At 45.3% G+C, this 18,395-nt stretch overlaps 1 protein-coding gene across 1 annotated transcript in view; it reads left to right on the top strand.

Moving 5' to 3' along the window:
- Positions 1–18,395, top strand: part of plcl1 (phospholipase C like 1) — a 74,937-nt gene that overhangs the window by 43,925 nt on the left and 12,617 nt on the right. Inside the window, exons 2-7 of the mRNA XM_070914636.1 lie at positions 11,435–11,509; positions 11,594–11,881; positions 11,995–12,294; positions 12,580–12,971; positions 13,859–14,981; positions 15,083–15,259. Coding sequence (XP_070770737.1) covers positions 11,435–11,509; positions 11,594–11,881; positions 11,995–12,294; positions 12,580–12,971; positions 13,859–14,981; positions 15,083–15,259 — 2,355 coding nt within the window. The remainder of the gene's footprint in view (positions 1–11,434; positions 11,510–11,593; positions 11,882–11,994; positions 12,295–12,579; positions 12,972–13,858; positions 14,982–15,082; positions 15,260–18,395) is intronic.

Genomic DNA, 18,395 nt, shown 5'->3' with positions numbered 1-18,395 from the left:
TTGCTGTCCGGTCTGTCTGGGTGGGTTCAGTTTGTCCTCTGGTGTCACAACAGTTGAATTTATGTGCTGCAGAAGGCAGCGAGCATCACTTAACCTGATGGCTATTCAGCGTGTTCCTCAGGAAGTCGGATTAACGTAAAGGCCGCAGAAGCACAAGTTAAATGCACGTCTTCTTCTTCTGAAATCACTGTAATAAATGTTTCACCTCCGTCCTCTCATGTACAAAGACAATAAAGTTTAATAAACTATGAGACAATGTGAAAGAGTTGTTGCTGAGTCTATGAAAACTAGTGCAGAAGAGATTAAAAGCACAGGCAGCAGAGTTCGCTCTATAATAACATTTACTGCAGCTTGTGAGAGAACAGAAAACTGTCTTTTTAACTCGCGTCTCTCTCTCTCCGGTCTCTTCTTTGCTGCGTTGAGCAAATATCACTCGAGGACTGTGGCTCTTTCAGCAAATGTCCTGTCGTGTCTGAATGAGGCTGTGAAGCTGCACAGACACGTTTTTATTGATCCTGTGTGTTGTGTTAACTCACTTTCTGAGTAAGCACTGGACTCCCGGTCAGTTTTGTCCATTCATATTTCCCAATAAAGTTAATTCAAAAAGATGACATCCTCAACAATGTCAACTAAAAAGAGAGAAAGGCAGTTTCTTTGTGCAATTTTACTATGAGCGGGAAGTAAGACGAAAAAAGTAGAAAACAGATGTGTGAAGATTCAGATTTTATATCACAGCTCAGTCTCAAAACTACGTTTCCAGCCTCAACATGTAACATGTGGCGCTGCTCAAACTGGAAGTTTCCGACCAGAAATCCAACCAATCGTCTGAGAGCCGCATCATCAATCGTTCAGGTGATTAATCGGGCGTCGTGACCTCAAACTGCACATTCAGCAACAATAGTCGTGGCTGAAATTCGGCCCAATTCTAAAATTAGTCGCGGCTAAAATCGGGCCGAATCTGTGCAGCGTCTGCCCGCTTTAAGGAACATGAATGTAAAAGTGTGTGCGTGCAGGGAATCAGCCACGGTGACCCAGGAAGCCTTGTTGAAATCCATCAGAGATTGTCTTCACTATATGAGAGCAGGCAGGCAGAGAGCCAGAGAGTAGCTCGAGCCTGTTCATGGTGTGTGTGTGTGTGTGTGTGTGTGTGTGTGTGTGTGTGTGTGGTGCAAAGGGCTTTGATTGAAATGTCCCCATCAACTCTGCTGTCCTTCGCAATCATCCACACAGCATGAGGCCAAAGCTTCACCGACACCCAGGTCCCTGAGAGGGGCCAGGTCGAGGCGGGAGACCAGAGAATGTGTGTACCTGCATCACATGAAACACTCTGCTTAGTTTAATATGAAAAAGGTGAAAGAAACGTCATGAAATAAATGAACATGAACAAATTCTGGGAAAAAAAAAAACCCATTATGTTACATTTAATGACTTGAAATTTGTCCGCCCTCTCACCTTTCAGCCAATCACGTCCCGCCTCTTAAGCTCGCTGTTTGCCGAGGGTGTAAGTAGCTGTACTGTACACGCGTACGCTCTTATGCACGCACTATAGGCATTTTCATCAGGATGGGGGGCAATTATCTCAGCGCTTAGCTCACCTACGGAGCGCACCTTTCAACACCATGGAATAGCCTATGACTCATCAGTGTTATAATAACGAGTGGGACAGAACATGATAAATGTCTATGTAAGCGCTGAAAACAAATATAACACTATAATAATTATCTTAATTGTGGTGAAAACCGGGACATTTTAGTGTCTTTTAGGGATATTTGTTGGGACTCAGCTTGAAAGCGGGACAATCCTGAACACGCTGGGACGTCTGGTCACTGCTTGTTTTCGTGTTCTGGTGTTTCTACGATAGCAGCCTGGAACGATAACAACGTTTTAACATTTAGACGCCTTAATAGTCTAGAATCTAAATCCCAAAGAAACGAGAGTTTTGGTTTACACACATTTAAAGAACCATCATCACTTTCCATTTTATACCTGCAGAAAACAAGAGGGAAATCTTGATTTGTCTTCTTTGTTTGTTTCCAGAGTGAAAGGAGTAATTGATTGAACGGGTGATACACACACACACACACACACACACACACACACACACACACGCACACACACAGCGATAACGTTCACACATCGTGACAGACACATTGTTCACTTGAGGTTCAGGTCGCTGCAGAGACGTGGCGCTTTGTAAAAGGTCACAGGCCTGCATGTTGTAGCTTATTGGACTTGCTGACGGAGATAATTGTAGTTCATTTGTAACGATTCAGACGGGGCTGACTGTGTCCGTCCATCCTGCGCAGGAAGCAACACCACACAGACGTACAGTAGGAATCAGAGTCATAACACCTTTATTGGATGACTCAGACAAATACAATCAGTGGGCACGCACTGAAATATCTGCACACACACACACACACACTCTCCACCCACAGACTCGTACTGAGACACTTCCAGTCACGGATATCAATTAATCATTCTGGTTTCGCACGACTCCCTCAAAGTGTTGATCAGATTTTTATCCTCTGCGACTCCTTCTCTTCTTTCAATAAGCTCCATCACTGCACGGTGTCTGTGTGCAATTTAGCATAAGAGAAGGTAAATCAGGCTGAAACACACACACACACACACAAACACACAGACTCAGGGCAAAAAGGGCAGCAGCATCTTTTCAACTGTTCTGACTGGCGTTTTTCAGCTTTTGTGGCTCCTCTGTGACGCTGGAGTTTCTGTTGTTGGGCGTCTTGTTTTGTCTTAAAGCATAAAAATACAGCACAGTTTTTTTAGGTGGTCTTCAGTTAGATGAAGCTCATGAAAGATATATCGAAGATTGATTGATGTTCTTTATCGTCCGTAAAAGAGAAATTCACTTTCAGTACCATACTAACATAAATAACATAAACTCAATACGGCCTGTTCACGATGCAAATCTGTGCAAATCTTTGGCGTGGAGTTCAGCATCGCTGTACTATCAACTTCGATGTGAATTTGTAACCAAAGCAGGCTGTCTTGACAGTGCTGACCCTTCAGGAGAATCTAAAAATGGAGGTAGCATAGTCCACCAGCTGCAGCGCACCCTCCACTTCTATTTAACCCTCGTCTGTCGGAGTATAAACTTTCTGCACCACGGCGCAACAGGAGGTCCGTCTCATTTTGTTTTCGTATACTATACAGTCTATTTCATTACAGCGTGTACTACACTTGCAAAGTGCACTGAGACACTTTAAATAAACGCACTTGCTTGTGCTGGTTTAGACGGAAACGTACCATTAAAATAATATAAATAATACATGTGCGTTCCACTATTTGCCCGAGTTGCTCTGTCGTGTCTCCAGACTTAAATCCCAAACCGTGAGCTTGATCATTCTCACAGAGGACATTTTGACCTGTCAGAAACGAATAAGTAACTAATAACTAGGTATTAATCATGACTGCATTCAGTTCAGCTGTGCCTGCTCCGGGACCCTGGTTGTTATTTGTGTTGGCTCGCTGAGACTTGGGACTGGGACACTAAACTGGAACAGAGCCCTTGTTAATGATATTAGTTCCACCTGTGTTGCGACAAAAGTCAAATTTGTTTTGCGTTAAAAAGCTCTTTGTGTCAGAAAGTAGTCAGACGAGTGTGTAAATATGAATGCATCAATAAATGATCATCCTAGATAATAGTAATTAGTTGATGAAGAATGTCTTTTTAGATAGTACGTACCCTGAATGCCTCTGTGGGTGCGTGTGTGTGTGTGTGTGTGTGTGTGTGCGCCGTTGTGCTGACTGTGATACACAGCGGCCCGTCCTTTGCTGTGGATTAGTGGCTGTAAGACTGTGGACGCTGGCGGCAGCGCACTAATCTATTGTGGTAATCTTCTGCCAATGTGCTGAGGGATCATTAGCCAGATCATGGGATCAGATTGGGACTGGATTTATGCAACTGCCAGGTGTTGGTCTGGTGTGTTCAGCAGTCTGTATGTGTGTGTGTGTGTGTGTGTGTGTGTGTGTGTGTGTGTGTGTGTGTGTGAGCATTATGCACAAGGTTAACAAGTTGTACAAACAAGTTTGTCAATGAATGGAAACATTGAGGCCGGGTGCAGGACTGATGAATGAGCGGGAGTGTAAAGCAGAGTGAGTTTTGTCGCAGCTGTAAATGGATTTTCACATTAATGTTCCACTGGCTCTTCCTCCAGCTGCTGAAGGTCACAGTGCAGGACAGCAGCGCGGAATAAAGTACAGTATCTCCGCACGAACGTGGTGATCTGCAGGGATGAATGCGTCCTCCATCATCTTTATTTGTTTCGTACAAAGTTACACAAGAGAAGAGTAAAGCTAAACATGAATATCATGACTAAGAAGAGGTTTTCAAAGCATTTTCAAAAGTCCTGAAGGCTTTCTGATTTTTTTTTTTTTTTGTCCGTGTACTGCTTCGTTTTCATTGAGGCCATTTGCATTTATGGATGTAAAAGTTGACATTTAGAAAAAAAAAAGATTTTATTATCTTTATTACTTATTTATATATATATATTTTTTTGTAAATAAGTGCTGTGGGATTTGTTGGTAAATGATTGGCCTCAAACCTGCAGCATTTTGTGTGTGTGTGTGTGTGTGTGGGGGGGGGGGGTGATCACAGACTGTATAAAAGAAGTGGACGTAGCCACTGTGACCCCACCTGTTGGTTTGTGGACTACCGAAGTGACCATATTTGGACGAGAGGGTGGAGCTGGGAAACCAGCGATTGAGACCATAAGCTCATGAGGAAAACGTTTGCTGAGGTCATAAATCACGTGAGAAGCAGGGTCATTTTCCCATAGACTTCTATACAATCTGACTTCTTTTTGCATTGGCTTTGCTTTTCAGACCCGGAGGTTGGTGCTCGGGTGTGACATGTTTATTGTTATACATATTCGATATATGTTATATATCCAAAAGTATGTGGACACCTCTCTCCACATGCTTTGGGTGTACTTTAAGTCACAAAGCCGGCTCCATAACGGAGCACCTTTAGGGTGAACTTAAACGGCGACTGAGGGTCAGAACTCAACACCTCATGATTAACGCTCATGTGGCTGAATGGGAGCAGATCCCTGCAGCCAAGTTCCCAAATCTTGCGGAAGGCCTTCCCAGCCGGGTTAGTTGAAGACTGAGATGTTGAACACATCACATATGGGTGTAACGTTCAGGCGTCTTAACACATTCATAGCGTGAGTTGACAGAATGCATTTTCAGGAAATGAATGTACGGCCAGAGTCGACGGACGGAAAATAGAGATTAAATCCTCCAGGCTATAGGAGCCTGCAGTCACGTCATATACAGTAATGTCATTATTCACTCATGTTTAGATTTAGTCCGTTTTCCATTACAGGAAACAGTCTGGACAGTTTCTTTCTTCCTCTCCTTAGCTGTTGAATTGTTCTCTGGAAGCTCTGAAAGTCTAAAAGTCAGCATCTGTCAAAGCCTCCCACACCTTAAGCTTTTGTTTTGAACTCCGACGGTCAGAGTCTGGAGCTGTATTGTGCCAACCAGACTCCACCAGCTTTTCTTCAGTTTCTCAGCCCCTGCTGGTGCCGGCGTTTTTGGCCTCTTGTGCTGCTGTGATGACCAGCACTGATGGAAGATGTTTCGGCGTGTTGTCTGGCCACGAAACATCTTCCGCCATAAAGGTTCTGAACTCCCATGATGCCTCATTGCTCTGCTTTAACCACATTTATATAAAAACATACAAGGCCTTACACGTGACAGCACCTTTCCGCTGTATTGTTTGGCTCTCTGAAGAGTTTACCCCGAGTGACCCCCAAGAGCCAGCTGCTGTAAACACTTCATCTGCTGTCCATGCCCGTTCAATACAATGACCTATTGTTCTGTATCCACTTATTCTACTTTTGCTCCTTTCTCCTCTCTGCCTCCCCACTTGTTGCATTTCAATCCTCTTTTCATCTCTCATCTGTCATTCATTTTGCTCCTTTTCACTGTTTTTCTTTTCATTCCTGCGTCAATTTTGTGCCATTTGCTCCGGTTTCCACTTAAGGACATCCTTTCATTTCTAACCCTTTCTCTTAATTTGTCTTGTCTGACCTTTCTTGCGTCTCCTCTCTTTTTCCCCTCCAGCTTTTGGTCCCATTTCTCTTCAGCATCTCTCCATCTGTGCTGAGATTCTTTTTTTTTTCCCTTGGCAGCAGCTCAGTGATGGAGAGAATGATCACATCTGAGCTAAAGAGAGCGCAGAAGTAAAACAAACTGGAGAGAGAGAGAGAGAGAGAGAGAGAGAGAGAGGGAGGGAGGGAGGGAGACGGAGCTTAAAGCAGGCTGTGGATTATAACTGATAGATGCCCTTTTAGGCCAAACAGAGCGCTGCATTAAAGGCTTTATTAGGACGTGGCCATAGTTTCCTGGATGGCATCGTGTGTCATGCACCGAGATGTCAAAGTGACAGCGGAAACATGCACATACGCGACATCACACGCGCGCATGCACACACTGGATTAGCGACGACAGCCACAACAACGTCAGTGTTCCCAAACGTCCACGCTGCCTCAGAGCATCACTAACATCATGGCCGCCCCCGCCCCGGCTCTGTCCACCTAAATACCCGCTGACCTGCTTTCTCTAAGCTCGTCTGTCCAGCCTCGGCGCTGACCAACTTAATAAAAAAGACATTTTGTGGGGCGGTTATGTGAACAAAGACAAACAAAGCAAACAGCCTTTATGGGAAACTCTGACCTCGCTGCCTCTCTGTGTGCTGGGAGCTGTGGGAATATTGGAATTGGAAATCAATACATGTTTGTGAAATGGACGAGACAACTATATATCCAGCTCTCTCTCTCTCTTTCTCTCTCTAAGATAATAACTGTTGTGTTTGTCCTGCCTTCATCTGTGGCTCATCATTTTTGTCAAAGCCAGAATGTCTCCACACAAGGTCCAACCTTCTGCTTTCCAAAGCTTTCAAGCACACCTCGTGGTCTTCCTCAGCCGATGATTTCCAAGCTTAAAGAGCAACTTAACACCCTGTTTTAGCTTGAACACCCCCCCCCTTCACAAATTAAAAAAAGGCATTCGAGCAAGGCTGCACCACTCCCCCTCAGAAACATCACAGATTTTTCACAGGATGAATTCATACTGTTATAAAGTGACTGCACATGTAATTTAACTAACTTTAAAAAAGTGGATCTAGTGTTAAGTTACTCTGTCTAATGAATGAAGCTTCACCTGGGTTTAATGTCCCCACTCTTTAGTCACATAAGTCAAGCTTTGTTATATCAGGACGAATCCCTCAAGGGTCCTGAAACATGCACTCAAGAGGTCCCTGAGCAACGAGCGCAGCTCAGATGATGCTTCCATTAAGTCCCTCAAAATAAAGAAAACAATCATTCAATAAACTACATAATGCTTGGGCGTGTTTGATTTGATATCTTGAATTAAAACTTTTTTTTACTCATTTTTAAGATTAAAAGTAGTGATACAATACTCAAACAGCACTAAGGACTTCTCATCCATTTTGGCTCAAACGCTGAGACCTAAACTTCATTCTAGATGTTGGAAACAGCGGTCGAAAGCTCCAGAACGGCTACTTAATGGACCCGTGCTGTATTGAAGAAGACTTGAAACTAGCGATTGAGACCATAAACTCATCAGGAAAATGTTTACTGAGATCATAAATCAAGTGAGAAGTCGGCTCATTTTCTCATAGACCTCTATACAATCTGACTTCTTTTTACAACCAGTGGAGTCGCCCCCCTGCTGGCTATTAGAATGAATGCAGGTTTAAGGCACTTCAGCATTGGCTTCACTTTTCAGACCAAGAGGTTGGTGCTTGGTGTGGACGTATGTTGTATTTTGTCATTTTATTCGGAGGACTTGATATCTTCACTGTCAGTGATGTCAGAGTAGTTCCATACCTTTAACTTTCCTTTCCACAAGGACAAATACATTCTCCTGAATTATTATTTTTCACTTCATATATATTTCACAGTAAATCTCTCCTGAAGCTCCAGAGTCTCACCTCCAACCAGACCCAGCTTCCCCTCCTTGTCTGACCCGTCAGGAAGCAGAGTCGAGGCCTGCGAGGACTCAAATCCACCCTGTGTGTTTACAGGACTTTGTGGCAACATTTAAAACCTCCCTCATGATCAGTTAATCATCGGCCCTCGTGTCACCGCGGTGCTGCGGCCGAAACACTGGTTGCTGGGGAGTTTTGAAATACATCACGTAATAAAGTCACACACAGGACGTGTGACAGTTTGGATGTTGTTTTGTGATTTAATTACATTTCTGTGAACCAATGAACAGTGTGTGTGTGTGTGTGTGTGTGTGTGTGTGTGTGGGTTGTCAGCGTGTGGGAAGTAAAGTTGTCAGATTTAAGCGCAGGACAGAGTGGACCTTGTTTATTCATAATCTGTTGACAATAGATGAGCTGTGAGCGACAGGAGGTTTGTGCAGAGATCTCCCAGGAGCCAGCAGCCTGCCACAGCTTGTTGAACAATGAATCACTGTGTTCATTTGCCTGTCACATAAAAATGATATTAACAATTGATTAAATGTTTTAACCGCAGATTGTGTGAGGCGGTAAAAACAGGATCCACGTGGACTCCTGGCTTTTACAGCCCAAGCTCAGGTGTCCCTCGAAGCCTTCATGTTCATTATTTATGATGGTGATGATGATGATGATGTCAGGTTACTGCTATGTCTGTTTGTCACGCAGCTCTCACACTCAGAAGATCCGATCACACAAACACTGGGTGCGTTTCCATCCACCTGTTTTTATGTTCATTTTCAGTTGTCTAGTCGGAAGCAATCGTTGGTTATACACCTTTACTTTGTACTGTTACATCATTTATTGTTGGCTGTCGTAATACATCAGTTATTATCATGGATCACGTTAGCTGGTGAAGTATATCGGCAAGCTAGCCAACTAACAGATCCACTCGCATAGTATTTTGCTGGCGATAAAGTTAGCGAGCGAGCAAGCTAAGGTTAGCCAGCTAGCCGTAACTTAGCTTGGCTAGCTGCATGGATCTGGCGTCGGTTGCCTTGTAACGTTAGCAGATCAAGTAATTTGCAAACGGCAAGCTAGCCAATTTACCAGCTAGCTCAGACTTGGGAGTCCGGATGAATTAGCTGACGAGATTCACTCCAAGACAGTATTTTGCCACGTTAGCTGGCTAGCTATTTGCCCGTGTTAGCAAGCAAACTACGTGAACTTTGTGTTGGACTCTGTGTTTCGGTGGGTGCCGGCTGTTTGTTGACGTTAGCAGACTCCATTTCTAAGCTAACGTTAGCTAGTGTCGCACACTGTTGGCGCTGGAGGGGAGCTGAATACAGGCACAACGCATAGCGTCACATCTTTTGAATTTTCCCGGGAAAAAACGTCCCAAGTCCTTTGCATAGAAATCAGTCCACAGGCTGCAACCGAGAAAGTCGGGGAGCGTCTCGTTTTTCAAGTTATGATACAATCCGTTCACACATTGACAATAAAAAGCGATTAATACATGTAAATTGTTTCATAAAGTACCTTTAATGGCACCCAACTGGAGGATTAGTGCCACCAACTGTTTATTGTTGTGCCCTCTAATGTTTGAAATGCTCAGCAGTGGTTGGAAACACGCATTAATTCATTGCACATTTAATTTTTTTTTGCCAATTTTGTGTAAATTCTGTTAAAATGTGCACTGGATTTGGATGGAGACTTGGCTACAGACACACAATATTCAGTTCCACAAAAGCTCAAACATTTAAACATTCAGAAATGTCAGTCTTTGCAAACTATTTGGAGCTTTTTGAGCTATTTTGCACATATGATGGGAGAAGAAGTGTGTGCCTTTCATTCAGAAATGACGCCATGACAACATATTTTTACTGTCCTGCACGGTAAAGTGTTCTGGGTATTAGGACATGAAGCTGAAAAAACACAGATGTTCAAAAAATCTGGACACATTTTCATCACATATCAGCTCAGTCTGTCTGTCTGTTCTGATCGGTAGCGGAGATTTAGCACGAGGCAGATCCTCTTTGTACTTCAGAGGATGCGGATGGTTATGAAACCTGCTCCCACAGGGCAGTGGGAGAAGAAGGGATCAGAATAGAAAGTAATTAACTCTTAATTTTATGTTTGGGCGTCCTGGAGACCATCGGCTCGCTTTAGCAGCTCAAAAACATTGATACTTCATGACTTGCCTTAATTTCACGATAATTGCTTATAAGCCTGGTTTTGGACAGATTCTGTGGTGCAGTTTCTACTTCTGTAGAGACCCCAGCAGTGAAACATCTAGTAAAATATAATGGATTCTCATATACTCTAAATCTGTAATGTTGACAGTATTGTGGTATGTAGTATGACCCATGACAGAAGAAGTGAAGCCAATGTCAACAAAACACAAGTGTTATTCCAGCTCTCACAACACACATCTCTGAGTGGATCTCTGTGGTTGGTTGGTTGCTGTAGGTGTTTTTATCACCTCCACTTCATCTTCAATTTTTTTTTCTTCCACGTTCAAGACCATTTAACTCTGAAGCCATTTCACATATTGAGGGGAAACAGCCTTTACTGCAAACACACCTAATTCTGTCTATCAGTACAGTACATTTCTCTGGAAACCAAACACTGGCGGCTGATGGCGGTAGCAGGGGAAAGGACTGTACACAAGAGACGGGGCCACCGCTCTGCACTCGACGCCACAAATAATTACTGCTGTCATATCAGCTGCGACCATTGCAGCTCATTACAAGTCAGTGAGGGGCTATTATCGTGGGCCTTCAGTGAAAATCCCGCGCTGCAGCGCTAATGACAGTTAACCTAACATTGACATTTGCTCACCAAGCAGAGACGGAGCTGCCAATCAATCCGTCACTAGTTGGAGATAGCCGGAGGCAGGAAGCAGAGATCTCAGCACGGTCACAAAATAGGTGTTTATATATATATATATATATATATATGTGTGTGTGTGTGTGTGTATATGTGTGAGAAAGGTTCACCCTCCAGAAAAACAACAGCACTGGTTTTCCACACAAACACCTTAAAATCGCGCGGGGGGGTTGAATGGATGTATGACCTTTAAAACTTTAACTCTGACACTGGAAACTTCTGCCAGCAGTCACGACGGATTCGTATTGTTCCATGAAGGAGAATTTTCCCCTCAGCTTCACCAGGAAGATTTGCAATGAGCAATGACTCCCCATATTGATCTTTAGATAAAGACGAATAGGGCTGCAGCCAACTACCAACATTTAGCTGTGAAAAACAACAGTGCCTGTGTTTCTGACAGATATTTACTGTAGCCTACAATTATAATTGCATAATATCTTTTAATTACGCGAACTACAGAGACAGAGCGGGTGTAGATCGTGTTTTTAGTTTGTTCCTTAAGTCTGATTGTATTGCTGTTCCTCTTAACATGTAGAAACAATTCTTCTCCTTTTGACCTCTTGGCCATCTGTCTTTGTCTTTTCCCAGGATCCCTCAGTGCAGAAGGTGGGCGGAGGCAGGAAGAAGACCGTGTCCTTCAGTAGCATGCCCTCTGAGAAGAAGGTGCATAAAAGACTTACACGATAAAAATATGTTGTCGTCCTTTGGTAATTGAACACAGATCGTAAAGTAGATGTTCTGTTCCAGGTGAGCAGCGCAGCAGACTGCCTGGCCTTCATGCAGGGCGGATGTGAACTGAAGAAGGTCCGGCCCAATTCCAGGATTTACTGTCGGTTCTACACCCTGGACCCGGACCTCAGCTGCTTACGCTGGGAGCCGTCTAAGAAGGATGGGGACCGGGCTCGGCTGGACGTCTCCAGCATCCGAGAGGTTCGCACCGGGAAGAGCACCGAGACGTTCCTCCATAACGGTCCTCTCTTTGAACACCTGGCTGAGGAAGGAGCCTTCTCTGTCATACATGGGGATGACTACCAGGTACCATGTGAACCAGATCTTTAAAGATCTACAGAGTGATCTCACAGTCATACAACCTGTTAGTGCTCCCACCATCTAACCAGGAAACCTTTATCATCTGTCCCTCCCTGCAGTCTCTGGACTTGGTCGCATTGTCGGCAGATGTGGCCAACATCTGGGTGACCGGCCTTCGCTACCTGTTAGCTCACCCCTCAATCATCGGGGGGGCTGGCGGAGGTGGAGGGGTAGGAGGAGGTGGTGGGCTGGGTGAAGGGGGGGGTGTGGCGGTAGAGGGCAGCCTGGGAGGCAAGATGAGGAGTGAGTGGCTGGCAGCGGAGTTTGGCCAGGTGGATGAAGACGGCTACGGCATCGTGACGGAGGATGTGGCGGTCACCACCATCTGTAAACTGTGTCCCGGTATCAAGGAAGCCAAGGTGGGGTGGCGGGGCAATGATGTAATTGCTGGGCAATGATATAATTGCTGGTTGCATTTGAGTGTCAGATATGAAGCCGTGCTCCACCAGTTGCCAAAAAAGATATTATATATGAGACCGAGTTGTTTTATGTGGGTCACTTTAATATCCTTATTGAAACAAGATAACTGAAGTTTAATCAAATTTTCCACCTTCATCAAATGAATGAGGCGTACTGTTGGTTAAATAATTAACTCAGCTCTCACTCAATAAACTGTCCGTCCTGACGCTCCTCTCTTTCCTCAGGTACGTCTGCGTTTTAAGGAGATCCAGCGCAGCAAGGAGAAGCTCACCTCCCACGTGACACTTGAGGAGTTCCAGGAGGCCTACTGTGAGCTCTGCACCCGGCCCGACGTCTACTTCTTATTGGTGCAACTGTCGAAGGACCGAGAGTGTCTGGATCCTCAGGACCTCCGCCTCTTCTTGGAGACGGAGCAGGGTTTGTCTCTGGCGACAACCGAGGGCTGCTGGGAGCTCCTGAGGCGCTGCGAGCCCTCCGCCCAGGGCAGGGAGAGGGGCCTGCTGGGTCTGGATGGATTCGCCCGCTACCTGCAGTCTCCAGAGTGCCAGCTGCTCGACCCGGAGCACCTGGGAGTTTGTCAGGACATGAACATGCCTCTGTCCCACTACTACGTCAGGTGCGTGTGGTGTTTCAGCCTAATCATTTTTATGCCACATGTCAAAAGTTAAAACTCCCTTCTTCTTACAACTGCCACATGCGTACAGTTTTTAGCCACAGCTGACTATCTCTGAATGAATTCCTTTTTTAAGAGTGGCTGTCCACTCATCAGCCAGATGGTTCTGCTTACTCACTGCGCCCTGCGTGCCACCGTCAAAACAAACATCGGCAAAAAAAATATACTCATTAAATTGGACATATTGTTCCGGAATCCATTTTTTAAACTGAATTGCCCCACTGCCTAGCAACATGTGTCAAGCAACAAGGACTGAATGCACATTTATAAGTTGTCTATAAGTTGTTTATAAATGTCTAAAAAAACGACTAGACCTGTGTCGTATATATTTTGTTGAGTCATCCCAAATGTTTTCAACAATTTTCAAACTTAGAGAAGTCCGTCATTTTAATCAAGCTGACGGTCCGTTACATTTGGTCACCTGTCAATGGCGTCATTGTCTGCCGGAAGCTGTCATAAGTTGACTTTTATCCAGTTTTAAGCCAGATTTTTATGATCTTGGTCGTTTTTTAACGACATACTTCAACTGGATGAAGATGATTTTAGCCATCGGAGGTGTGAAGTTATCAGAGAAACAGTGGTGAAGACCACAGCTCCCTTGATCCCATGCTACTTCAACGTCACCAAGCGCCGTCTTTTGTTATTGTTTTGATTGAGCGGCAGGAAATGACATATTGCCGTGCGTCAGTACACATTTTTTTCCTCTTCTCTGACATTTTGCAAGATATTTTCAGCTCTCACTGAATGTTATTAATGCTTTAAAGCATATTTTAGAAGCCGGACATTATTTGGTTTAGTGTATGACGAATGTTGTTGATGTCTTTCCTCAGCACTTCGTACCGCTCCTACCTGCTGGATGACCAAGTCCACGGCAGAGCAGACCTGGGAGGGTTGATCAAGGCCCTGCAGTCCGGCTGTCGATGCGTGGAGCTCGGAGTGACCGACGGCCCAGAGGGGGAGCCTCTCCTTGGGGTGGACTATGGGCCAGACATCCCCCGCCATCATCATCACCACCACCATCACCACCACCATGCGCCGGTCACTATCCGCTCCGCTCTGGAGGTGGTCAATAAGTACGCCTTCCTGACCTCTCAGTACCCACTCTTGGTGTACTTGTGCCAGCGTTGCTCTCCTGCCCAGCAGCGCTCCTTGGCTCAGCACCTAAAGAAAGTGTTTGGTTCCCGTCTTTACACTCCAGAGGCCCTCCCTGTCAGCCTGGGGGGACGAGCCACAACCTTACCCTCCCCCGAGCAGCTGAAGGGACGCATCCTGATTGTGGGGAAGAAGCTCCCGCAAGAGCAGCAAGGCTCTGACGGGGAGATATCTGAGGAGGATGAGGAGATAGGAGGAGGGGGGCCTCTGGCGGGACGGCGAATGACCATCCCTGGTGAGGAAGAACTGGGCGTGGTCTTGGTGGTGCCTCCACCCTCTCAACCCAGGAAGCTACGCCTCCACAAAGAGCTGTCAGACCTGGTGGCCATCGCTCGGACGGGCAGCCGCAGCTTCTACGCCCAGAGAGCCAGTCACAAACAGGCCCAGCAGCAGTCGCCACCCAGCAGTCCCTCCTCCCCCGGCACACCGATGGCTCCTGAGCCGCCTTACTGGACCCTGTGCTCCCTGGGTGAAGGAGAGGCCGGGCGGCTGACCGCTGAGAGCCCAGAGGACCTTGTAATGTTCACAAAGCGCACCCTAACCCGGGTACGACCCAGTTCAGTGCGTCTGGACTCCAGTAACCCCAACCCACAGGGATACTGGAAAGGAGGGGTCCAGCTTGTGGCCTTGAACCAGCAGACCCCCGGCGCCATGCTGGACCTTCACAGAGGTCGCTTCTCACAGAACGGAGGCTGTGGTTATGTTCTCAGACCCGCCGTGATGAGGGACGAGGTGTCGTATTTCAGTGCCCATACGCAGGGCTGTGTCCCGGGAGTGCCGGCTCAGACTCTACGGATTAAGGTCTAGATTTGATTTCTCTGGTGTTGTCTAACATTCAGGCTAAAACAGTTGATTCCGAGTGAATGAATTTAACACCAACTGCTTTGTGCTCCACTGTGCAGGTTATCAGTGCCCACAACCTGCCCAAGCCTCAGGGATCAGGGGCTAAGGGAGAGGTCATTGACCCGTATGTGGTTCTGGAGCTGCATGGCGTACCGGCTGACTGTGCTGAACAGAGGACACGCACCGCTGCTCAGAACCAGGATGACCCACTGTTTGACGAGACCTTTGAGTTTCAAGTAAGACGCGTTACAACTGCAACAGAGTTTCCGCTCAATAGAACTGATGCTGCTCCGTTTGTTTACTGCTCTGTATTTAGTTCATTTTCATTTTCACATTGCAGTAATTAATGCAAGTTACTGATATTGTGAATCTGGGCAAATGCTTAAGAAGGGTGCAGGTGAGAAAGAACAGCTTTCCAAATGACCTTAAAAGGGCACAAAATGTCCTGTTTTGACTAAATTATTGTTGTGCGAGACATCGAAATCCTGCTCATCATAATGCTTACAATGTCTTTGCAGGTGAGGTTGCATTCACTTAGTTATATTTAGGTTGTTTACATGCGCACAATAATGTCCATATAGCAAATACTGAGAAAAGCAGAGCCATTTATGTGACTGCATGACGGCTCCTCATAATAATCCTGTTTTCAGGACCAAAAATAAAATCTGAATTTTCTGCAGAAATTTGTTTATTTGCTGAAAGAAAATAGGAGCTCAGGATGTTTTCTGAGGTCCCAGTTCAGCCGTGGTTTCACTGAAAAAGAAAAGAAGAACTGCAGTTATTTGAAGCATGATGTGGATGACGTTATTGTCGAGAATCATCCATTAATCTAACCCTGCGCAGACTCGTAAAATTGTATTTTAATGTGTGTTTGAAAGTGCGCTAGATTAAAGATTTACAGGAAAGCCGAAGAGGAAAACGTCAACAACATAAAAGAGGCTTACGTGATTCTGGGGAGGTCCATGTCTGCTCTTCTGTCCGTTTTTGCACCTGCATGAAAATGGGGCCCAGAGTGCTTCATTGGAGGGGGGGTCAAGACCATCAAGATTTACATGAGGCGCTCCCATGAATACACTCATGTCTGCGGTGAATTCATTACAGGAGACGGGACTTGATGACTGCGATGCTGCTGATTTGGCTTTTTTGCGGCTGGCTGACAGAGTCCTGTATTAGTGTGGCCGAGCCGTAATGACAAGCTGTCACAACTGATATGGCATGTTCTCTGTGGCAACATCCGCGCGTGTGTGTGTGTGTGTGTTCAGCTTCCTAAAATAACGTACCCTCACAAACAGTTGTGTAACACCTGTAATTCAAAGGAATATCTGACTGTAATGACATTTGGCTGTTTGGCGGGAGACAGACAGGAAGTGACACCTGAATGCATCATTCGGCTGTTTGACACAAATGCTTGCAAAATGCGACCACCGCTATCGTCCAAGAAGTGAGTCACAGATGTAAATATTTTATATTTATAGAATAAATCCATCTGTGTTCACACGTGTATTTTTATTCTCCAGGTCCAGACCAAAAGAGAAAAGTGGTCTAGTTTTGTCCTTTTAGCCCATTTTAGGTTCCTGTTGACTTTGAAGACACTGAATCACAAACAAACCATAAAAATACGGCATACTAAATGGTCTGATGGACCAACAGGTAACTGGTTTGTTTGACAGGTTCACTGACTTGTCATCGGCTCAGACATCAAATCAAAATCAAAACAAAGTTCATTCTGGTGACTGACAGGACGTCAGGCTGCACATCACTGCTCCTAATGGCTTTATTCATCTTCTCAGTTGCTCTGTCAAGATTTATTATGTCTGCAGCTGGACCTCATCCATCATGAATATTGACAGAAACAAGGCCTCTTGTACGATGGAGAATATGTCGTTAAAATGTCGTCACTACTAGTTTTATTCTTAACTGACAAACTAAACTACACCGAGCACAAAACATCTTTTTCTGATACTCAGGAAGTAAAAAAACGGGTTAAAATAACCTCTGACATGCTTGTGTTGTTGTGTTGCGCAGTGGGATGGGTCGCATGTTTTCTCCCCTTCTGTTTCTAACGCAGTTGTTAATCTCATGGACTGACGGTTCGACCAGGAGGGTTTCATGCTGATCCAAACTGTAGAAGTTCTGAAATGTGAGTCCCGTACCTTAATAACGCCTGAAAAAAACTCCTCTCTCTTTCTACGGAGAGCGCTTCTTCGACAGTTAGCTGTAAGAGAAAACGATCACGTATAATAGCTTTTGAATTCAGGCGAGCGTCACATATTTAGTACCACACAGTCTTGTTGGTCCACAAATGCAAAAGCAGGCCGTCTCAGAACGATAGCGATCATACCAGCCTGAAACAGAGCAAACTGGTTGGAAGTGAAATCACCTTTCCACCCGTACCGGGGCCAGTGTTATGATGATAAAGCCCGTGCCAGTTTCTTGCATACTTGAGTGTTATTAGTGATGAGGGGGATGGCGTGCAGTTTGAGCAGTTCTACAGTCCTGCTGACCTGTTCTGAACTTGTTTTGATATCACTGGTGTAGTATTTTACATGTCGTGGTTAATTGCAGTCTTGAAGTCTAAGAACAGAACAGACGCCTTATTGTCTGCAGCTCCTTTGATAGTAGATTTCCACAAAGTAACGCTGCCTTTGTCGTCATTATTGAGGACGTGGTTGTCTTATGCTCATGCTCAGTGTGAGAAAAGGCATGTACCGAGAACCAGACGCAGAAACACAGCCGAGGTCATGCTGTTTGGTTCAGTGTGCGCATCAGCCTGTTGGAGCGTCCACTCGTGTGTCTTAATCATTTGTCCTCCAGGTTTTGACACAGCTCAGACGCGGGGGCAGCCACGTCAGCACACACTTCCTGAACACACACTTGCTCTGCAACACTAGTAACCAGCAACATTTGATGATCATGAAACTGAAAATCGGATAATGAAGGATCAATTATGTGAAATGAAAATGAAAGAAATCTGTTGGTGTGTGTGAGTCGAGCTCACCACTCCTCTGTAGCCCGCTGCTCGTATCTGCTGCAGGCTACTTTAGCCTCTGCTAGCATAACACACCTGAATCCCTGAACTGTTTGCAGTAAGTTGCTGAATTATGGGTGATGTAGGCGCCAGGTTTCGACAGGGAAGAAGAATGAGTGGAATAAAACAGAGGATATCTCCGGGTCTGCTGCGCTGATTTTGATCATGTCCGACATGTTATAGGAGTGTTTAGAGTTGGGAATGCGAAATCAGTGGAGCACTCTATTAAATGCCAGACGGTGCACTTAAATTACAATACATTAACATTTTGAACTGTCACTGGTCTCGACTGCTGCCTGCTGAGGTTTTTGTAAAATGGTGCTCAAGCTCAGTTCAGACATTTG

Source organism: Enoplosus armatus, chromosome 11, assembly GCF_043641665.1.
Source record: "Enoplosus armatus isolate fEnoArm2 chromosome 11, fEnoArm2.hap1, whole genome shotgun sequence".
Taxonomy (NCBI): domain Eukaryota; kingdom Metazoa; phylum Chordata; class Actinopteri; order Centrarchiformes; family Enoplosidae; genus Enoplosus; species Enoplosus armatus.
Note: the sequence above shows the minus strand (reverse complement) of the source record. Positions and strands in the feature narration are given on the sequence as shown.